General features: G+C 47.8%; 1 protein-coding gene across 2 annotated transcripts; it reads left to right on the forward strand.

Moving 5' to 3' along the window:
• The first annotated feature begins 838 nt into the window (after nt 1-838).
• ECSCR (endothelial cell surface expressed chemotaxis and apoptosis regulator) lies at nt 839-22,430 on the forward strand. Of its 2 annotated transcripts, none has more exons than XM_013178580.3 (11): nt 839-996; nt 10,952-10,993; nt 11,574-11,624; nt 13,494-13,604; nt 14,120-14,167; nt 16,992-17,072; nt 17,633-17,731; nt 19,000-19,098; nt 19,712-19,748; nt 21,140-21,239; nt 21,792-22,430. In XM_013178580.3, the coding sequence occupies exons 1-11, from the start codon at nt 939-941 to the stop codon at nt 21,798-21,800; spliced, it is 735 nt and encodes a 244-aa protein (XP_013034034.3). In that variant the 5' UTR covers nt 839-938; the 3' UTR covers nt 21,801-22,430. The 2 variants fall into 2 exon arrangements, with proteins under 2 accessions (XP_013034034.3, XP_013034035.3); XM_013178581.3 differs by having other exon boundaries at nt 16,992-17,039.
• The last annotated feature ends 1,095 nt before the right edge of the window (nt 22,431-23,525 follow it).

Consider the following 23,525-nt stretch of genomic DNA (forward strand, 5'->3'; position numbering starts at 1 on the left):
CCTGCAGGGATCCTCTAAGACAGGCGGGCGCTGAAGCCCTTCCCACGTGGAGACTCTAAGACCCGTTTCCCCCACAAACACCCACTCACATCCAGCACGGGGCAGTTATTACCCGTGAAGCTCAAGCTATGCCAGCAGGGGACAGACAGAATGTGCAGACAGGTGCGCAACCCATCACAAAGTCGGGGCCAAGAAGCTGAACATCCCAAGCCCCCTGGTGAGCAGGGCTGGATGGGGGCAGGACCAAGCCAATTTTCCAGTTTGATCAAAGAACGGGATTAGGGTCGGTCTAAGCCTGTCTCGTGCAGTACGTCCTGTGGGGAAGGATGCTGCTGCTACCCAAAAAGCAGCATCCCGAAACCAACAGTCCTGGTGCCCGCACTTGCTGGAGCTGCACAGGGAGGAACAGGACAAGGGCTTGGCGGACGTGGCAGCACGGGCTGTGAGATAGCCCAGCCCCACCAGGATCAGGTACTTCCAAACCCCACTCAGGGATTTTAAGAAATCCCCTCTCAGGGGATGACCAGCTCCTCCAGACCAGCGCAGCCCTCACGACTGACGTGGAGCAGATCACCTGGGGCACTCCCTTGCCCCAGCCGTAATCTCCAAAAAAAAACCAAGTACTATAAAGACACTACTGAGGCCCAAGGCCGGGCAGGCCCGCTGTGCCACTGTTCTCCCCTGCTATGAGAACCGAATTCCCCAACACATCGACGGCGAGGTTTCCTTTGCCGTCGGTAAGCGATGTCTCATATCCTCTTCGACCATAATGGGCTAAAAAACACAGTTCCCCTGTGGATTCAGCCCGTTTCCTTCTATTCTTTAACAGGAAGCTCTGCTAGAATCAGCCCGAGCAGGCGAATCGTTCCTCACCCTCTTTTCACTCTCGGTATGGACAGAGCCCCAGCAGAGCTGCACAGCCACGAGCCGAGGGGAAGATGCTGGCTCCGTCCGTCCACCCGCTCCTGTGGCTGTTTGGCTGCGTGCTCATCAGAGGTAAGGCGCTCTGCTCACACCTGAGGGTGGCGACACGGTGCCAGGGGTGGGTTTGGGGAGCCCAGCTCCCCAAAGGGAACCGGACAGAGATTGAAGCGTGGAGTAGCTGCCGTAAGAAAAGCCCAAGCTTTAAATTCAGGGGTGGCAGGAGTCAGGTTGTTTGGAAAAATCTGGCCGTATCAGGTGTTATAGGGTTTATTTGACTGTGCTGGAATAACAGAAGTTGTTTTCTGGTTAACAAAAGGCTTGTTTCTGTTGAGGCATACTGAGGCATTGTGTAGCAAGTGACTTCTGTCAAATAAGGGTAAAGGTGGAACTTTTAAATGTACAGGACATTTTCCTCAAAAGTAATTTTTTCCTTGACTTTAAATTTTCTTCTTGCTGGTGTAAACACAAAGAGCACATAAGTCAGGTGCAAGACTCACGCAGTACATGTATTGTCCTTATTGTAGTAATTCTGCTCCTAATTTTCCTTTCATACGTGGGTTGTGGTGGGGGATGCAGTGAGTGTACCTCCAAGGAACAGGTTTCCTGTTGTGAAGTGTGACAGGTTGTTTTTTTCCTGCATCCAGGCACCACTTGTGTTGGTGACAGCTGTAGTAGCTGTGAGCTTAAAGGCATTCAGAGGAATACAGACTGCATATCACCGCTGCTTCTAACAGAAAGCCACCTAAAAATAATACCGTGTTTCTTGGATCCAAAGTTTTTACCATTAAACCGTGGAAGTTGCCTATAGGTTACAGCCACTGCATTGGTAGTAAGAGGATTTTTAAAAGACACGGAATATAAAGACAAGTCGGGTGCTCGCTGTGCAACTCTCAGAAGGAAGAGCTCATAGACTGGAAAATGTCTCTTTATTAGAGGGCTGCTGACTTCAGCAGGGGGGTAAATTGTGCCTAGTGGAACTTTGAAGCCCCTTGGCCTTGCTGCTGTGCTTCTTAATACCTGGCCAGAGTGCCTTTCTTCCCCCTTACAAATATTTGGCATGGCTCGCACAAGACAGGGATGTTACCAAGGTTGCACCTACTCTGAGCCAGCTGCACTATGCCAGGACCAGCCCTTGGTTTGATCACACTACCCAAGCAGTTTGCTCCCCAGGTTGACCCCGGCTCTTGCAGGATCAGGTGGAAGGGATGCCACCTCTGTCCTTCAGTCCTGAGCTCGTCACTATAACTCTGTCCTCTGCACTCTGCTTCAAATCACGGCGCAGGGGCTGTTCCCACTAGATGCGTGATGCCAACGGGGCCAATAGGTGCAAATGATGATCATGGCATTGCTGGTGCTTGCTGTGCTGCAGTCGGACCTCTGGCTTCAGTCAAAACCAGCCTTCAACATTATTGTGTATTTTGTATCATCATCTTTGCATGACAGTTCTGAACTAGAAATTAAATGAAAATTAAAGGCAATGTTATATTAAAGTCACTAACGCGGCCTACTACTTGGGGGATATTGCTGCTTTGCCTTTTGCAGAAGCCTAAGTGAAAGGGACAGAGACCAGGTCAGGGATGCTGCTGGCTCCCTGGCTGGCAGGCAGCTGAAGAAGGGAACGAGGAGATATTAAGACAGAAGAGCTCGGTGGTCTCCTTGCTCTTGAGCAGGTGGAAGTAACCTTGTGAAGCCTCAGCGTTGTGCAGAATAGCTGGCTGGAAACTACTGTCTCCACACAGGCTTTTGGTACTTTTTGCAAGTTCATTAATTTATTAATGAATTTTATTAATTCGAATTCCTAAGCTTACAGTTACTTCTGAAGGAAGGTTCAACCACTGTTAGTTTGAAATCGCTCAAGTGGGAAGTTTTGGACCACTTCCAATCTTTTTTTCATCCTGTAGAAATGCTTAACGAAAAATTTGTCCAAACAAACCTCTTCCTAAGAACAGTTTCCATTACAATGGGCAGGCATTTCCCAGACAAAAGATTTCCACTGCAAAATTCCTTCTGGAAGCTGGTGAGAACCCAGCAGAATTTTCCCATTGATTGCTGCTTTCCTTATCTGCATTGCAGCCAGTGAATGGATAATGCCACAGGGAGCACGGCCCAGAGGCAATCAAAGAAGTGGGGTACAGACAGAGGGCAGACATCCAGCTAACAGGAGACCTTCCAGACAACACTTGCACCCCAACATGAGGGCATCCAGTGCATCCTAGAACTGACTCCTGCTGCTTGTTCTGCCTTGTTCCTCAAACAATGGGGACAGAATTTGTATTCTTTAGGCACTCAGGCAGTTGCAAGGTCATACAAAAGAGATTTATGCTGGCCCCAGTCACAACAAATTACAATGCTTTTAAAAATACACCTGCCAAGATGTCTTCTCTGGCATCGCAGGGAGCATTAAAGACACACCTAGTTCAGATCCTGTTTCTTATACCACCAAGCAGCAGGAGAAGGCTTCTCCACCTTTGCAGACAGTTCTTTTCTTTGCTAGTCTCTGCCCATACCAGGCGATGCCCAAGGCTATCCCCAAGATCCCTCCCTGACCCTCCTGGGGCAAAAAGGACAGGCCAGAGCAACCCTGGCCTGGCGTACAAGGAAGAGAAAGCAGGAGGTGGTTCAGAGAAATGTTTGTTCACAAAACAAACTACTCCCTTCTAGTCAGATGAAACTCTGCTGATGACTCTGCAGAGCTGACTTAACTGGAGGCTGTTTCCAGCAATTATGTTCCTTACAATAGGTGAGTCAACAACAGGTGTCCTTGGAGGGGACAGTGCTGGTAACCAGAGCAAGAACCCTCCTGCTGGGAAAGCCAACGTATGGGCTCGAGCCCAGGCTAGAAACAGGAGATCTGTGCCTCGCACAGCACTAGCAAAAGGCATCACTGCCGAGCCTCAGCTGGGAGGTCTCGCTACTTCACTTCCCAGATGAGCCCACTCAACATAATCCAACCACAGCAGTGACAAGCAGCTTCCCCTTCAGGCTGTTTTTGTAGACTTGTGGGGCTTTTTCTACCCTTCAGAAGAATCATTTCAGTACAGCAGGAAGGAGCAAAGCCTCATCTAGTATCTCTGGTTGTGGTGGTCTTTGGAGATACAGAGGTTTCAAGGAGACCCTGCCCTTAATGCCAGTAGCTGGTAAAACTTCCTACAAACCTGGCAAAACAGCAGGAATGTGGTAAAACAGTACTGCCTTACTAGCAGATAAATTTCACAGCTTAGTAATAATTTTCTTACCACTAGCTGGTGAGAAAGCACCAGTCTGGGACCCCACTACCCGTGACCAAGGCTGCTGATCTGGGACTCAGCGATGGAACAGGGACATTGCAGGACAGACGCAAGCTCACAGCTCGGGCTTGCCACCCCACGTGAAGAGAAGGCAGAGCGCTCACGCTGAGCTGGTTGTTGCAGCAACATGAAAGAGGGGGCCACAGAGATGTGGATTGTGCCCATCCACCCTTCAGAGCAAACCTTTCTGCAGCTGGGGGCGGCCACCGGTAGTTCTCAGCAAGGGAAGGGACGCAAGAAGGCTTTTGCCACACTGCGTCACGCCCAGCTTTACCCACCACCACGTACAACTGCGATTTCTGCACACTTCCAAAGGTGGCACAGCTCTGAGCAAGCAGATCCAGGCATACAATCCAGTAAGTTCCTCTCATGCTAGCTAGAAGTGACTCTGGAGTAGCTAAGAACCTTGGAGTCAAACTGAAGTCAGTGCAATTGTTAGCCAAGGAGCAGCACGTCATAGCTGACAATGCACTGGGTGGGACAGAGGACCACTGGGTTTTGTGTTTTAGCACTCCCATGCTTTGTTTTCCCCAGATATGAGACAAGGCTAGTAAAAAAAAAATATATATATATATATACACAAAAAAATTAGGAATAAAACCTAGGTGATATCATCAGGGTCACTCACCTAAAATTTGGAGCCAGGTGGAGCCTGTCAGGTCAAGAAGCTTTGACTGCCTCTTCTGCAAGATGTGGCGTTTCAGGGAACAGCAGTAAGGTACCTGCCCAGCATTGATGCTGGGGGGGAAACGAATGCAACCAGGCAAGGACTGCTTCACCTGTCCTTCAGCCACTCCCCTAGGGTTCAAGGCAGGAGACCTGAGAAAAGAAAGTGAAAAGAATGGGAATTAGGAGAGCTCCCCGTGCCACCAGCCCCATACAAACCTTAGTTCCCAGGTCACTAAGTGGGAACTGAACTGAGCAGCAGCTGGCATTCCTGCATGGTGTTTCAGAACCACCACGTAACCTGGCTGTTACCAGCAATGCCACAGCTCTGCCCAAGAAACCCTGGGGAATATCTTGGAATTCTTGGGAATAATAATAATAATAAAAAAAAATGTGAATAAACTTGGAAACTGTGACAGAGAGCATCCAGGAACTTGGGGGAAGTGAGACGTGCTTGAGCAGTACCTAGCACTGATCCCCTGCTGCAGGGGACGGCAGTCTGTGTGCTGTCACAGGGCTCTGTTGACGCCTGTCCAGAGGCACGGCACACGAACAAGTTCAGCAGCTGATCCCTACACCAGCTGGAACACACAACATTTGGTTAGGAACAAAATCCTACAAGATAACGAGGACCACCTGCAAGGTGACCTGTACAAAGCAGAACCTGCGCTGAGAGCCTAATTAAGGCGTGAAAGCAGCGCTGAGGAACGAGCTTGCAGCTCACGATGCTTTCTCTGCACCTCAGTTTCCCAGCATCTATAAAACAAAGCAGAGCTCTCAGACAAACACGTCGGGGAGAAAACTGTAAGCAGTAAGTAGCTGGGAGGGTCACAGCAGGGCAGCCTGCTTGGAGCACGTATTTTCTCCTCAAATGCTAGAGAGAAGTGCTCAGATAAGTGCAGATGGGCATGGACCAGGCTTCAGGGATGCAGCCAGGAAAAAAAAAAAAAAAGCCCTGTTACTTTCTTCTAGGAGCAACCATTTTTTAGGGGAGAAAAAAAAAAAAAAGCACTTCATCACGCACTGCGATGTTACAGGTCCCGTTCTGTGCATGTGGCTTCCCCGCATTGTTTGTCTCCTGGCTTGTTTTCTACATTCAAGTGGGTTTTAATTGGCTTCCGCCAGAAGACTGATCTGCTTCCAGAACTGTTCAACGGAGCACGATGCTCGAGAGGATGCCCAGACCTGGGTGCAGCCCTGAGGAGCAGAGGAAGGCCAGGATTGTTCTGAATCACTGACAAGATCCGGGTTGAATTCCTGCCTCCCTGAACTTTCCGTAACGTTTTGGCCAAGCCATTACCATTCAGAACCACGTAGCAGTGAGTTGCCAACCCCGTCGAATGTCATTTGAGAATTAGGTGTTTAAATACCACTGTGGGTCTGGGACCTAATTTAGACTGTCAGTTATCAAGTCTGCATAACAACACTTCTCCTCTCTTCCCACATTTTCTGCCTCAACCTGTCCCGAGACCTGCTAGGCAGAGGCACCTTTCCTTAGGTGCCTAATAAAATGGGAGCTCTCCACCTTCCAGGTTCCCTAACACAGCATTTTCTTTCACGTAAAAGTGACAACAATTAAGTGGTGTTGCTCTCTGCTGCTTCAACAGCTGCTGCCTTTCACCCAGGAAACAGCTGCACTCGCGTGAAGCGGTCAGCGTATTTTTGTCATGGGTGAGTTTACTGGAGCAGCAATACATTAACCGAAAAGTCTAATTTTAGATCGTTAGGTCTCTTCTGACAGCCTTTGTTTATACAACCTGCAAGCAGAAGGTGACACAAGGTTGGTACAGCAAAGTCTGTACGGCGCCACGCAGGCTCTAGAGCTCCTTGATGCACAATTGTAACATCTCCCCCAAAAGCTGCTGCGGGAGAAGAGTCCAGCACTACGCGTCGGGGTTAGAGGGTGCCTCTCCCCCACCAGTTCTGCGTGGATGGGACCAGTCCCAGTGCCTTCATACTGGTGCCAGAGATCCCCGCTGTGAACTCATCCAGTATTAGAACAGACTGGGCATCACAAGCCCTTCTGAGCCCGGTGCAAAGACTGCTGAAATGTTTTTCAACAGCTGACTTGGGTCTCTGGTATAGCAGTATACCAAGGCCCTGACAAAGGCTAGCTTAAAATACTAAAGCGGGAATACCTAAAAAACACTTTTTTCTTTTTCTTTAACATCTTTCTATGCTCTTCTGAGGGGTGAGCAGCTGGCTCTGGGAACTTCTCAGCTGCCATGAAAGAAGGCTACATGGGAAGGCCCCTCTGTTCTCTGTCTGACACTCACACCTAACGTCACAGAAGGACTGCTGCAAATAAATCCAAAATTCCCTTCTCATCTTCTGGAAAAATTAACCACGGAACAGCTAGCTCTGAATCAGAGCGAAGAAATCCATCTGCGGCCTCGCCGTGCCTCTCTGGAGCCCTATTGCTCTGGTCAGTAATCAGGAGTTTCCCATTCCAGCAGGAGCAGAAAACATTATTTCCCATTGTAAATCCCTCAGCAAGCTCCCCATGCCCACCTAGAGACGCACAACCCTGCCGTAAATCACTCGCACCCAAACACACAAACAGTTTGGCTCTGCTTCCACTCAACAGCAAGTCATCCGAATGGCTTTGATGTGTATTGCAATTGCAGCTGTGCTGGCTGTGCCCTGCCCGTTATCGCTAGCTGTTTGTGTAGCCGCCGCAGCCAGGGCTCTGCTGGCAGGGCACGGGGAGGAAACGGTGCTGTGGCCAGGTGCCACGGCAGCAGGGTTCGCACAGCAGCCCCCCGGGGAGCTGTGACACGCGGCGCTTTGGTTTTGACCCACATCCTGCTGCCCGGCCCCACAGCACAGCCCGGGTCTCTTCCTGCTCTGCACGTCCGTCCGATGGAGTTCAGCTGGGATGCTAAGCGCCTTCACCAAAAGAAAACAGCTAACATCATGGGACTCTTGATTATTTGAGTTGGCAGAGAAGGCGTAACAAAGAGCAGGGGCCAGAAGTCAGAGCCAGACATGCTCCGCTTTGAAATAATGTGCTGTTGTGTTTATAGAAGGGCCATTTATTACCGAGCAAAGTGCCAAAAGGCTTCTCCATCCCTTGGCCTCTTCACACAAGACTGGTCAGTTCTCTGTAGCAAAGTTCAGATGCAGACAACCAGGGTGAGCATCTACTTGGCCAGGTGAATTCCAGGGACTGTGCCCTGAAAAAAACTGCTTGCTGATGTGTTGTACAGTAACCCCAGGTTTACTTTGGCATACTGCTTTCTGAGAACTTCTTATGAGCCAGTGCTCTAGTCTGACCTTCGGCAAAGGGCTGACCTGTGGTGGAAGAGTACTCAGAGCCTCTTCCTCCTGTCCTAGCGCTGGGGAGCCTGAGCTTTCTGTGAGCCATCAGGTCTGCCAGCACAGGGCAGCAGTGTCATCTCCCTTTCAGTGCCTTCTGTCCCTAGAGGCTCAGTTCAAGCTCTCAGATTTCTCCTCCATCACCCCAAAACGCTGAAATAAACTACCAGCTCAGAAGCCTTCATCTCCCTTTTCCTTCAAAGCATAAATAATAGTTCTCAGTGCTTTCATGTGACATATACACTAAAAAGCACCTATGGCAACTTCAGGAAGGAAATGTGTCCCATGCAGTTACTTCTACCTGTGGGAGAACAAGGTCTCGGCAAGAGCAATGGAGAAAGATGAGCTGTTTGAGTTTGGCAGCTACTAGAGGATATGGGCCCCCAAGATTATCCCAATACATTATTTTTTGTACTGACTGTAGGCAGAGTATGTTAAGGCATGTGCAAACCAACATCCAGAAATTGTGTTGTAAAGCTGCTCAAGAGGAAAGCCAGAGAGAAAGCCTGGCAAATTTCTGGGATCAACGGAAACAGCCCAAATAACTGCACCCTCTCCATGGAGTCAGCTTGGCCCCTTGGGAGCAGACAGTGGCAGGTGGCAGGGCTGCAGAGAGGTGCACTCCCCAGCCTCATAACAAACATCAAACATCTCGGCCCTTTTAATGACAGCCATGTGCCCAAAGGATCTCTTCTTCCCCCATTACGCTACTTGATTCAGTAAGTGATGTTGCATCTGTCCATAATCCCATTACTAGACTGATGTTCAATTCACCTGCTCTTCAAAAGCTCCAGAGGATATCCCACTATTCTCCTACGCAATCACTCGCTGCAATTCACTACCCTTATGTGAAGACAGTTTCCTATTGCCCCCCTTCTTATTACCGCAGTTTAAGCCCTGGTCCTCTGGTCCTGTTCCCAGTGGAGGTAGAAAGGAAGGGGCTAATCTGTTTTCTATGTAACTAAAGATCTAATCACATCTCCTCTCGCTCTTCTTTTACGGACTGGAAAAGTCAGGTTTTGCAGGCCTGCCGCCCAGTACACTAAAACAACAACAACAAAAAAAAAAGCATGGAAAAGTTCTGAAAAGTCAAGTTCATAGCCAAATCCTACACTGAAAGTGGCTATGTTTTATTATGTATTCAGTGGTTTACACACTGTTTTGGTTCCTGTTTGGCTGGGATCGTTGTCATAAAGCCTTAGAGGAAGAAAACAATTAAGGCTCCAAGACAGTTTGCGTGAGAAAAATGACATCAATCAGCAGCTCGCTAGACCCAGACAGTCCCCTGAGGGGTGGGCTCTGAGCCAAGCTGCGATAACCCACACATGCTGCATGCTAAAGATCTCATTCCAGATATACACCACCGTCAGGGCATTCGTCTGACCTCTTTCAGACAGCTACAGCATAGGTACCTACCACGAAGTTCATCACCTACATCACCTCTACAGCTCCTGGCGAGAAACAGGACGTCGCAGGCTGTGCCTCCTTCTCCCTGTACAACAGAAATCTAAAATAGATCAGATCAATAGGGATTTAGAAGTCCCTGATCCTCTCTTTGATGAGAAAGGGAGCCTGGAGATTAGCTCTCTTGCAGGCTTGCTCACAAAGGAAGTGTAAGAACAAGCGAGATGAATCTGGTGCACCAGTCCGGCTGTAGGGGCACACACAAGCACCGCGGTGCTCCCGCTGGTGCCGCTTCGCTGAATCTCCCCTGCCCTTACCCCAGGAGCCACAACACCTTGCAAAGACAGTGAGATGGAAGAATTCAACCTTTACGGCCATCCTTTTTGTCCGAAGCCTTTAGGAACCATCAGCTGGTGTGGGACTCTGGTGAGGTGGATCACCAGTGGGATCTGTGGCTGTAATGTGGTTTCTTTCCTGAATCTTAACTGCAGACAGCATCAGTACCACCAGTAATAACCATTTAGAAGTGCCAATTAGGATGTGCATTTCAAAATGACAGACTAAAAGTCACCTTTTCAAAGTTATACCAGCTTGTTTTGATTTAAGTATCAAGCGTATTTACATCTTACAGTCCTTGTCCTCGCATATGGGAACTGGATATTTCCTTTTACTTTTAAAATGGCAGCACTTTTAATTGGCACCTATCTAATCATAGCATTCCAGGAGCTGAGACTTAAAGAAAAACATCAGGTATTCTGAGGGCAGGCAACAGGGAACATTGGTCCAGGGATGCCTTGTCATAAATCCAAAACAAACAAGCAAAACAAAACACTTTCAGTTGAGAAAACAGTCCCATTAGCTCCTGGAAACATTTACAAGCCTCATCCATCCACTCATTAAGGTCTCAAGGGTCTCAAAGCTTTCAGATATGCCTTAACTCTTTAAACAGCTCTAGGAAACAGGTCAAATGGCCCTTCTCTGCCAAGACTGAGCTGCAGGCAAGCAGCTCATGGGGAGGGAGCAACACCACTGATTTATATGGCCTTGCATTTTCCCCACAGGAGAGAAAGGCAGTTCCCTAAAGGGTTTGGCTTCATGGGGGCAGGAGGGCATTTATCCTGGCTGTATAAACTCTAGTTCTAGCTCACACAGAACCTAATGCCCTCACATTCAAGCAAATAGTTTCACACAGTGTGCTTGTTACCACTTAGCTAATATTTGGAGGAAACTGTGTATTTCAAAGTCACTCCTTCAGAAGATAAGGAAAACCCAAATCACGCAACCAGCAAGAACACTAATGCGTTAGTGTGAGTCACATTAGCACTGTTAATACTTTTGTTGTCTCATTCCAGGTACTACAACCTCCACAGACTCCTCCGTCCACCCTGTAGCAGGTACCTCCTGGGTCACACTGATTTAAAGTCTGTCTGGACATGGGTGCAGGTGCCCACGTGTAGATGCAAACGGAGAGGCCACTGATGGGAAAGGCGCTGCAGCACCGTTTTGCAGGAGCCTGCACTGCCCACCTCTGCCTGCCCACCCCCATTCTTCCCCAGATCTCCAGGGCTGATGGAGGGCACTGTGCCCCCAAGCGATAACCTCGCCTGGTTCCCTATTTCTGGTCTCTGCCTCCCAGCCTTGTCGGGAAGAGAAGTGCTGCCTTCCAGGAGGCCCAGTGAAAACAGAGGGATCTGATCCTGCCTCATCTTTGCTGCCTGCTTCCCCAGAGGTTTCCTAGCCGTTCCCCATTGCATGCTCCGCTCTACACATCCTCAGAGCCAACACCCCTTTGCCTGCAGGTCCCTGTAGCCACAGCAGTGATAAACTCCTTAACACCTCTTGCCCTCATCACCCTTTCAGCTCTTATTGGCTCTAAGGGTCTCTTTCTGGCCCATCCTTCAAACCTCCCTGCAGGGACCCCACCAGCGAGGAGCCTCGTGTAGAAGACTTCACCTCTGTGTCTTTGTGTTACAGACCGATCCCAATCAACACCACACAACCCTGAAGTAAAGACCCATACCTCAGGTAATACACTGCAAAGGAGAAGGACTTGTGCCTTCCTCCCTCCAAGGGCTGTTACAGACACCCATGACAGCACAGGCTTGCAGAACTGTCAGAGCTCACCTGGAGAGGGGCATCCTGGCAAGTCTGTCTTGTAAAGGGCCCATCTTTCAGCCCATCCAGCAATAAATTATTCTATAAATGACAAAATGGGGCTGTGCAGTGGCAAGTCAGAAGAGGACAGAGGTGGGGAGGACAGGAAGAAGGGAGCTACTGTCTTGTGTGCACAAAGGATGCAACTCCCCCAAGCGCAGGCTGGGCTGTGCCCACATCCTCCTGCCTGGCATCACCCACTTCGCTGGGCAGCTCTTAATGCAAGGAAAGCTCGGAGCACATTTAAGCACAGGGCCTCATACACAAGGTCTGGCCTTGGCTCTTGGGTGTCATAAGGGAAATAACAGCAATTAAGCCATTGTTAGCGTTTCCATGCATTACATTCATTGTTCAATACTGCTCTCCTGATAAACCTGAACAATTTTATTTTTTTTTTAACTAGAAAATTCCAGTGCTGTGCACAGCATCAGCACCTCGTATACAACAGGTAAACGTTTTCCCCATTGCTCTCAGAGGAAATGGGGAAGAATTTCCTGAACTGCAGTGCTTGCACCAGCACAAGGACTGAGGTCTGCCTTAGCTTTAATACAGTTATTAACGGGGGGCTTGCTTTATCTACCTTCATAGAAATAGCAGTCAAATCACTCAGAAGGACAAAAATATTTAGAAGTAATACGAATCTCTGAGGAGTTCCCTTACTTTATATCATTTTTCTGTTCTCCCCTTCTACCGAAACCAGCTTCAAGACAATACCATATGTAATGTCAGAAGCCCTGGAAGTGGGCAAAGGGAGATGTTAGCAAGAGTTATATGCTTTAATCTGCAAATACACAAACCCAAATACACGCAAAGAGATCTCTCCAACTCCAGATCCACATCTGTTGGTACACTTACACCTCTTTGGAGAGGGATTTTTCAACCACAGCAAGGAGAAATCTCTTTCTAAGCATAGCTCCCCCTACCGAGGGACCATAAAAACAAAGGAAAGGATCCCAGGAAAGATCTTACTCTGCTGTTACGCTTTGCAGAGAAAAAAAAAATACTCCTAAATCCAAATATTTTGTTAAAGCACTTGAAGAAAGCTTAGAGCCAAAGAAGAAAGCTTAAAGCCATTTTCACTCTTTGCTCATTTTATTGGAAAGCCACGAAAAGTAACTTGCCTATAAATTCCAGGTTGGCGATCAACTCTTCCTTGCAGAGGACTATTGAAAGATTTTTTCCCTCCTTCCTACCTTGCTCTGGACCCACAGGATTCATGTTCTGGCTCCTTTGAGTACCAGGTTGAGGAAGATGCCAAAGCTTCCAAATCACTGCAAGTAGTGAATGATTTGTGCCTAGAGACTCAGTGAAATGAAACATGAAAGTTAGCATTTCATATACCAAGCAAATAAACATGTGGGTGCCAGACAGTTAGTGTCCTGAGATAAAGTCTTTATTTCAAGATAAAACCCCTCCATTTTCAAAGCGAAGGAAAAAAAGTGGTGGCAAAAGCCAGACTTTCTCCATGCAGCTCCTGAGCCCTGCCAGCCCAGCACCTCCGCACACAAGCAGCCTTGCCAAAAGAAGCAAAAGTTAATGTCAAAGTACAGAAACCCTGACTCCTTGAGCAGGACTAGACTATTACCTTATCTGCTCACACCCATACTTTCCCTAGCAGATTATGTGGGACTTCCTAGGAGCTGGAGGATTCGTTGCAGAAGCCATACCCTCCACCGAGCTGTTTCTTAACAGAGCTCACAACAAGCACAGCTCTTTAAAGTAACTCTGCTTACTCTACAGAGCCTTCAGTAAAGTCAGCAACACCAATTGACTTGAATCTCATCTGCACAGACAAGACTACTACAACCAAATCCTCTTTCATCCCTACAACACCAACATCGCCCACACAGGGTAAGTACACAAAAATGGAAAACTCTAATTTTTGCTCAGGCAGGACCAGTTTATGCATCCTGGCTTATCCATGCAAACCTGGGTGCTTCACAAAATCCCAGCCAGCCCACACCATGCTACTTATGCAGTAGCAGCTGCTTTTGAATGTTTCGGCCTTTGCTAAAAAGGCAGTTCATTACAGCTCCCCAAAAGCACGTGGCTGGATGCAGCCATGGCCTGGATGTGACAGCTGAGCTGCATAGGAAAAGCCAGATCCCGCTTTACCAGGTACTGCTTTGTGGAGGAGGAACAGGCACCCCAGCCTCCTTGTCCTTGGCACACCGCTCCCACGCTCACCTCTCACGTACACTCTCTCAAATCACTGCATGGCTTGCTAGCTGGGCATCTTGAGTTTGCTTGGAGAGGAAGCTTCATGCCTAGAAAGTTTTTTCCCCCCTCAGGAAAACCCAACAGCTCTCCATAGCATAATTAAAAGCAGCTTCTAGACTTAATTCTCTTCTCCTTGTTTTATCCAGGTGAAACGTCTAGTGGAAGCAAAAGCACTGCAGCTTCATCAACTCGAGGTACTTTGTCTTTTTATAGACTAACAATAAGTGCAGACAATTTCATGGCAATTAGCTTACTTGGTTTACACGGTGCAAGTTATTGAAGCACTAACCTATCTTGGCATCGAGACATCAGTAACACCCAAATTCATCTGATATCCTTACAAGCACTGATAAAACAAGACCAATTCCACTCAGGAACCTCTGCCTGGGATAAACTTGAACAGCTGAAAGACTGATCTACATCTAGAAACAAGGCGGCACTTATAGCACCTTTTAAAATGCGCTTTTTTTTTTATTTCCGATAGTTTGCTTAATCCAGCTTGTACCAAAAATTGGAGAATTCAGTAAGTTTTCTCAGAATAAAGACAGAAGCCAAGTAAGTGGGAACACTGAAATCTGAATATTGATCTGATTCTCCATTAAAGGTTCAGATTTGCAATGGTAAAAACTGAGAATCTGCTTTGCCTCTCAGATCTTCCCTGACTCATGCAAGGTTAAAAACCCACTGTCAGCTCTGCCTGCACAGATGTCCAACCAGCACGTCTGTGCCCAGCTAAGCCAAGAGCCCTTTACATCAGAGCAGATTGCTATTAATTATAGCCCTGCTTTATCTGAAAAGCTCCATACATCTTCAGCTACATAAATGCTGCTGATGCTTCCAAAAGAGAGGTCTCCTGTTGTGCAAGACCCAGCGTTTCCCAGGAATGGGGCATCCGAGCCAGGCTCAGCAAACAAAGCTTCTGCCCACCACCTGTGGCTAAAAGAACAATTTCAGAATGAAACAAAGGGTTTGATGACTGGTGGAGAAAATACAGCTAGTAGCTGTAGATCTAGCCCCTGCCTCTCAGGACTGTTCTGCTCCACGCAGTTACTGGTTTCTCACTGGTTAAAATTTGTTACTTCATACTATTTCTGCTTTCTTCTGATTTTTGGCAAAAGAACATTCCAAAGCCTGACATTTTCTGCAAGACAGGAACCCCAGTTTCAGGGCACCTCTGCAGCTGCCCACAGCTGCATTCCCTGCGCTCCAGCTCAGAGTGCCAGTAGCTGTGCTACACCTCTCCAGGCAGCGTGTGCTTTTGGCCAGCACAGCTTTGGGGAGGGAGAGAATGGGAGAGGAAAGAGATCCTGCTTGGCCTACGGATGATCTAAGCTGCAAAGCGTCACTTTTAGTGGCCTGACAGTACTTGTAGCTGTTCAATAAGGCCAATGCAGACAAGCTGGGTGTTCAAAACATCAGCGAGCAGCAAAGGATTTATTTTATTTTTTCAAGCAAAACACATAGGCCAGCCTTAAATCTGCTTACACAGGCATTGGAAGCAGCTGTCGCATACCAAACAGCCCCTTACAAGCCAGTTTACCCCACCGAGAACTGGAGTCCTTGCTTGGAAAATATTCTGTACTGCCACAGGTAGAGTGTATATGGCACACAAGTTAGCCCAACTCAGGCTAGCTTAATTACTTCCTGATAACACAGCCTGCAGGACAACAAACCCACTAGTTCTGTAGAATTGCCTCTCCTAAACTTCTTTTTTAAAGCCTCAAGTTCATGAGCAAAAGCAAATCCATAACCTTTCTAGTTCACTATTCCAGTGCTTAACTGCTGTATCTAACCAAAAACTGCATCTGGGATTGCAGAAACTAAACATGAACAGTTATACCTGGGTATTTGAGTTCCTTGCCTGAAGGAAGATTCGGGGAAAATAGCACAAAATATCAGTGGGGAGGTTTTAGCCTGAAAACAAACCTCCCATTTTCCTGCAAATCATCAGCTTTACTGTGAATACAGTGCTGGGGCTGGTCCTCTTTAATATCTTTATCGATGACCTGGATGAGGGGATCGAGTGCACCCTCAGTAAGTTTGCAGATGACACCAAGCTAAGTGCGTGTCGATCTGCTCGAGGGTAGGAAGGCTCTGCAGGAGGATCTGGATAGGCTGGAGCGATGGGCTGAGGCCAACTGCATGAAGTTCAACAAGGCCAAGTGCCGGGTCCTGCACCTGGGGCGCAACAACCCCAAGCAGAGCTACAGGCTGGGAGATGAGTGGCTGGAAAGCTGCCTGGCCGAGAAGGACCTGGGAGTACTGGTTGATAGGCAGCTGAATATGAGCCAGCAGTGTGCCCAGGTGGCCAAGAAGGCCAACAGCATCCTGGCCCGCATAAGAAACAGTGTGGGCAGCAGGGCTAGGGAAGTGATTGTCCCCCTGTACTCAGCTCTGGTGAGGCCGCACCTTGAGTACTGTCTTCAGTTTTGGGTCCCTCGCTACAAGAAGGACATGGAGGTGCTCGAGAGAGTCCAGAGAAGGGCAACGAAGCTGGTGAGGGGTCTGGAGAACAAGGCTTACGAGGAGCGGCTGAGGGAGCTGGGGTTGTTTAGCCTCGAGAAGAGGAGGCTCAGGGGAGACCTCATCACTCTCTACAGGTACCTTAAAGGAGGCTGTAGAGAGGTGGGGGTTGGTCTGTTCTCCCACGTGCATGGTGACAGGACGAGGGGGAATGGGCTAAAGTTGCGCCAGGGGAGGTTTAGGTTGGATATTAGGAAGAACTTCTTTACTGAAAGGGTTGTTAGGCATTGGAATGGGCTGCCCAGGGAGGTGGTTGAGTCACCATCCCTGGAGGTCTTTAAAAGACGTTTAGATGTAGCCCTTAGTGATATGGTTTAGTGTAGGACTTGTTAGTGTTAGGGCAGAGGTTGGACTAGATGATCTTGGAGGTCTCTTCCAACCTAGACGATTCTGTGATTCTGTGATACATTCAACACTCCAGCATGTCCATGAATTCTTTTGCTTATTATGTGACATTGAAGGCCAAGACTCATGTTCTGCATTTCCTCTGTGCAGGTGAAGAGCCCAAAAGAAGCGAGACTACTACAACAGCAGCAACTCAAGGTGCTTTCTCCCTTCTCTCAGAGATAAGCACCAGTACGTTTCACAGCATTTTTCACAGCCAACAGCAATGCCACTGTACTGCTACCCCCAGGCAGCATGGTGAACAGCTAACGAGAACCCAAGGGCTGCTAGCCACCCCATGCAGCCCTTGAGAAGCCTGTAAAGCTCTGCAGAAGCAGCACTTTGGGGTAGTCTGTCAAGCCTGGGAACGGGGGCTGCGAGTCACAGCAGGAAAGGTGCCAGCATGGCAAAAAGTTGTAAGAAGGACATGTGGCAAGCTCCTTCCTCAAACACCCTCCCAGATCAGCCCTTTACCTGCCACGCTCAGCTTCCTCATTGCTCTCCTGGTAGATAACCCTGCAGGTGGGGAATCACTTCCTCAGATCGTTGATAAAAGGGGGCCACACCAACGCAAGCTGGTTCCCACCTATGTCACTTTGCTGTTCATGTTGATGGGGGCAGGCCAAGATCCACAATTATCACCTTCAGTAAAGTGCAAGAGCAAGTTAGGCCACACAACGTTACTAGAAACCCTCCTCCCAACACTGGAAGAAAGGCTTTATATAAAGTTACTTTTTTCTCCTACCTTGCAGGCACCTCAGAAACAGTTACCCCAACACTAGACACCTCTGGCTACTCACCCGTGACTACTCCAACATACGATAAGTCCCCGCTGACTGTGGCAGCTTTTGGTAAGGTCTTGTGCAACCTGGGGAGAAGGGGGGGGTCTTTTGTCAGGTCACGCAGTGCTGGACAGCCAGCGCCAACAGTGCTTCCCTGGGCACAGCTCCTCGGTTTCTCTCTTTAGCATGTGTGATCCTGTGATGTTCAAAGCACAAGGGGAAAAATCTTGACATCTAGCACCAGCAGGCTAAGCACCTAATAAATACTCCTAGCCATGCCCAATACACAAAGGACAGAATATGAAAGCCTTTCATATCTTGCTCCTAGCTTCAGTGTTTGCCCTAGATGTGTTAGAGCAAGACACATCCAGCTGTGTTAGAGCACGACCTGCACACAAATTATCCCATGCTACACCCTGGCTTCCCTGACAGGGTCTACAATAAATGTACTACCTGCCTGGTAGAAGGAAGTTTAGCTTTGTTTTAACCCCGCGAACCTGTTCATATTCTGCCCCAGCCCTGCCTTACTGCCCTCCCTGTACATTTGCACCCTGCTCAGCAGGAAGCAGCAAACTCCTCCACACCATTCAGACCTTGTGCAGGAATGGGGCAAGAGACACCAGACCTTATCCTGACAATAGGTTTGAAGATAGGGACAGGGTAAATTTAAGAGATCCATTCTGCTTTGGACTATACTGTCCCCTTCCTCCATGAAGCTAAGAAAAAAAAAAAAATTGTTCACTTCTACTGCACTATAGGAAAATTCTTTACTTTTAAAAATACTTCTGAAATAAATGTTAACTTTGTAACTATAATTTGCTTATGTACTCTGAGGGAAGCCACAGAGTCCCAAAACTGTCTTAACAGGACGAGAGTCCTGTACAAAGCACAGTTCAATTTACAGATGCCAGAATCAAATCTGTGCCTGGCCACCGGTTCATGAGACAGCTCACACCATTCAGTCAATCAGCTTGTCTCTCCCCATTATATTATGTATTTATCTGACTTTACACACCTTTAGGATAAGATTTCTCAACAGCAATAGGGACATGCTGAACCCAATTAATCCCCAGTGTAATCAACTGACCTCTGCCTTCCTGTCACTGCCTTATCACCTAAATATGCACCAGAAGCCCTTTGAAGCTAAAGCACAGGAGGATGAAGCCATTCACTCTAGGGACTATTTACTTCCCTACCTATTACATCCCATGCTCATTTTAATGAAAATATTGATTTCCTATCCAAATTTTGATGAGTCAAGACCCCGCACTACCCCAGAAGCCGAGGACGGGAGCGTTATTCTGTCAATAGCAGACAGTTCTTTCCTCCATCCCCAGGTGTCATCAGCTTCATAGTTATCCTGGTAGTGGTGGTGATCATCCTCGTCAGCGTGGTCAGCCTGAGGTTCAAGTGTAACCGCTCAAAGGACTCAGAAGGTATTTTCCCAGGACCACCTCTCTCCCCCTAATCAAAAAGTCGTTGGTTTCTAAGCTTATTTGGCAATTCCCAAATGAAGGACACCCTTTAAAAAAATCTTACCTGGTGGGACATTTTGAAGCCCAACTGAAATACAGATTTCACAGTTAGGAATGGAGTGTGACCACCTCTTTGAAGCCCCTGTCCAGATTCATCTGCACAAGGAAACGGCCTCGAGCTTGCTGTACACGCTGCAGTTAAATGTGCCGGTTCCCCCAGGCAGGCAGCTCTTCCAGTGGAACTTATGGAGTTTGACACTCATTTTCTCTCAGAATCCCATTTCCCATTAAGCACTGCCCACTAGAGGGCAAGACTGATCTACAGCAAGACAGATAGCCGCCAAAAGACCAGAGGATGCAATTAAACAGGCAGCAAAGCATTCAGTCCTGCCTGTATAATGTTAGATTATTTGAAGCACTATTTCTAATCAACTCTCAAGTGTCCAGTGGTGGCTCTAATCTCATTTGGATTTCATTTATAACCCTGTACAACATAATTCTGCATGCAGCTGACTTATTGCATAGCTGTCATGTTTTCTCACCTGCATATCACCAACTACCTCTCTCCCTCCAGACAAACAGAAGCCAGGGAGCTCCATGGTATCAGAGAGGTAAGGTCACTCGCACTATTCACATCCTATTGAAAATGCAAGTTTTATTCCAGAACTCATTTCAGCCTGGGAAATAAGTGGCTTTGGCTACTCCAGTTTGAAGAAAAAAAAATAGGACTTTGAGACAGGTAAAAAACACAAGCGTTGGCAAAGCCTCATACTGCGTCTGACGGAGTCAAAGGTAGAAGTTCAATGTTTAGGGGCCTCATTTCACAGCTGCACTGATAGCTGTGAAGGCTCATCACCTTCCAAAAAGCAATTTGCTTGTCTTTCCTTGCCTAGATACAGATGAGAACCTTGGGGGTTTTGCATTTCAGAGTAGTCTCAGTGAGATGAGATCAGATCAGATCCGTCCTCCCCTCTCTCTCCCCCTACTCAAAAAAAAACAAAAAACGTTACTGCTATCTAGCAGAATTGGCATAAGGAGGAGGGAGTTGGGGGGTGCAACCCAGAGTCCTTTGGAAGAGAAGCACCAAGCAGAGAATGGTCTGTCTGAACCCCACAGACAGTCACTGCTGCCCAAGAAGAAAGGCTACACGCAGAAAGCACCATAAAACAAGGGCTGGAAGGGACCTAAGATGGGGAGAAAGTGTCAAAATATATTGCTGCTACTTTCCTACCCCTTCCCAGCAAGGTAACACCCCTGCTTTGGAAAGAAGCAAGGGACATAAGGAGCAGAGTCACTAACCGTTTAGGTGAGAATTTGCATCATCTGTCAGTGGTTCCTAAATCATTGTCATAACGGGTATTTAAGTGATCTGCAGTCACTGAGATGGGGCACATCAGAGCAGAGGTCCATGCCCCAAGGCGCCCTGAACACCAAGGTCATCCATTCTCCTTTAGCTCTGAATGCCTATTCCAGCCCTCAGGGCAAGGAGAAAGGAGAATCCCACCTTCCTAACACTTGTACCTCTCACTCAGAAGAGCGGGGCTGGCAATACACGAGCAGCAGCAGCTGGTGCGGAAAGATCCAGGGCTCCCTTTGCATGACAACTGCTGCAGATTTAAGGGCACGATAATGTTTCCTTTTGTTCCAATTCTGGTAATGCCTACAGGGCTAGAAGGTAACGTAGTCACTGAGCACTGGATCCAAACTGCTCCTTGATTCTGCCTACCTTGGCAGTAGAGACAGCTGTGCCGTCTGCTGGCAAACAAGTGCTGTATCTGAAATCATCTGAACGCACTCCTCATCTCTGCAGAGATCTTAACACAGAGGCAGGGGATGGGGGAATTGAGCACTAAGGATGCACCTGAATCAGGACAACAGATCAGAGGATAGTGCCAATCAGTCCTGGTCCCCACGTGCCAGCCTCAGCCTTGCCTGTTTACCTCTATGTGTAGAAATTCCCTTCTTATTTCCTGGACTAATTAATGCTTTCTTTTGTTGACAGCTGCTCTGCAGGCACAAGTGAGAAGGATAACAGCATCACTCTGATCTCCATGAAGAACATCAACATGAACAACAGCATGAGTTACCCGCCATCAGAGAAGGTTTCCCATTTAAGCCTTGCTTTTTCAAGAGTTAGCTGAGGAATATTTCTGTTGCTGGATAAATGTGTGCCTTTGAGGCATTTCTGCTGCTCTTATTCCTTCAGAAAGGTAATAAGCAGCTGCCAGCAAACACCTAAAGGTCCATCTGGGTTCCGGTGAGCCTGGTGAAAGTTTGGGTCCCCATCTCAAGTTTATCCAAGCTGCCTGAACTCAAGGTGTCAAGTATACTTCATACTTATAGATGCCATCACCTAGGGCCAGCCAGAACTAGAGTGGTTTGTCATTAAATTAAGAGGTAAATAAGCTTGACTCTCTGAAGTCAAGGTCCCACCCCCTAGTCCAGGCTTCCCATCGTCCTGGTTTACAGAGCTGTTGGTGATGCTGGCAACATTCCCATCAGTACTCGCAGACCCATTCCACATGAATAATACACAGCACTGTAGGTTTTAAAGCTAAACTTGCACTTAGACTTTTTTTGAGGGACCACGCTGCTTAATTTCTTTTGCCAGCCCGAAGAGGCTGCTGATGTACCACGTTTTGTTCCTTTTGCAGGTGCTATGAAGCCAATCCGGAGCTAGAAGCTGACACTTGACTACCAGCACTGAATTTCTAGGCTTCTTTCCCCGCCTTGGGGAAAGAGCAAGGGTGGACTTTTATATAAATTATTATGCCCTTTTTGATCAATACATTTATGGTAGTATCCAATATAGCTTCTCCAACTGGAGGAGGAAAATGGGCTTTCTCCAACTATAGCCTGTCACATTCAGTGGTTGATATCTAACTGTATTTTTGATATGCCTTCAAACCCTCAGATTATTCCAGCAGCTAGAAGCACCAAGGAGCCACCTACCTGGCTAATAAACTGCTGCCTTAGATTAATGGCCTTTACAGTCTGTGCTAGACAGCCACAGGCTCGCCAGACTGTTAATCAGTATAGCCCCCCATTGAGCTAAACCCATGCAATAGACAAGCACGATCTGAAGCTGAAGGCCTAATGGGACTGAGATGCCCAAGTGCTAGGTCAAATCACAGCCCTGCTGCTCCAAGCCCCTTATGCTTGGTGCCTCGTTGTCCCCACAGAGGGGGGATGACCGTACCCACCTACCTCACAGGGTTGTTGTGAGGCTATGTTAATCCGTGTCTGTAAAGCATCTGGAAAGACGTGAATTAAAGGTGCTGCTGAAATGTAAACTGTCATCTCAAATACTTTGTTGTCAATAACTAGCTTCAGGCAGACAGATCGGTATCTTCCCACAAGTCCAACATACAAGAAAGAAGTCTTGTCTTAAGTACAAAGAGCAAGACATGTCTCTGCATAGACAGGGCTTTGTCTGAGTGTAAGTGACAAAGGGAGTGGTCACAAGCAAGATACTGAGCTACTCCTGTTCCTGAACACTGTCAGTCCGAGTTTGCTGGGAGAGCTTCAGTCTTCTGTGCCACTGCTTTCCAGAGCTTCCTGATAGACCACAAAGGCAGACGCACAGCTCCCACCCTACCGCAGCACCACGCACCACCAACGCATCCCCCAGTCACTAGGGTAAGGAGATGTTCCCCCACGAGCACAGCAGCTCGCACCAGGAACCGGCTGGGTCACTGCCCACACTGGCTCAGACCCAGCTGCCAGTCACCTACAGCAAATCACATTTTTATCAGCTGAGCTACAGAGGATGATAGAGACATCAATACCCAGCTTCCATGCAACCGCAAGGGAAACAATGCTCTGTTGGGTAGTTCTGGAGGTCTCAGCTGCCTTACTCAGCAGCATAATGCACTAAAGCACGAACTCTGCAACTACCTTTGCTTCTGCCTCTCCACTGTGACTCCTGCTTGCAAGCTCCACCAGTTCCAGAGTCAGAGACCTTGGAGCACCTCATTTACCCAGCAGCAGAACACTGAGATACTGATTTCTCCTAGCACAAGCATCAGAAGCTATCAACCCTGAAGGTAAATTGTGAAGTCAAGGAAAAAAGATTTAGCCAAGCACTCAAAATAGGTATCAACTGCACATATTCCCCTGCACAGTCCAATGAAACATGTAATTTAGCTTGATTTAATTTTATGGGATGGTTACGAGATGCTTACTGGAGCATGCAGTGCTAAAGGTAGCTGTGCTTCACAGCATGCAACCAAGTGTTCAGCATAATAAACACGATGTTTCACAACTCATGTTAAGATCCAACACAATTTCTATTTTTAACATACACACCAGGTAGTTCGATAAGCATTTTTTTTTATTAAAGTTTTTTTTTCCAGTAAAATTTCCAAGAAGTAAAACATGACAGTGCT

This window comes from Anser cygnoides, chromosome 14 (assembly GCF_040182565.1).
Source record: "Anser cygnoides isolate HZ-2024a breed goose chromosome 14, Taihu_goose_T2T_genome, whole genome shotgun sequence".
Lineage (NCBI taxonomy): Eukaryota > Metazoa > Chordata > Aves > Anseriformes > Anatidae > Anser > Anser cygnoides.

What these genes read in the sequence shown, in the direction of transcription:
- ECSCR (XM_013178580.3), top strand. Translation starts at nt 939, where the DNA reads ATGCTGGCTCCGTCCGTCCACCCGCTCCTGTGGCTGTTTGGCTGCGTG. An exon ending in CTCCGTCCACCCTGTAGCAG is followed by an intron (nt 10,994 to 11,573) that starts GTACCTCCTGGG and finishes TTTGTGTTACAG; the next exon opens with ACCGATCCCAATCAACACCA. An exon ending in CCGCTCAAAGGACTCAGAAG is followed by an intron (nt 19,099 to 19,711) that starts GTATTTTCCCAG and finishes CTCTCCCTCCAG; the next exon opens with ACAAACAGAAGCCAGGGAGC.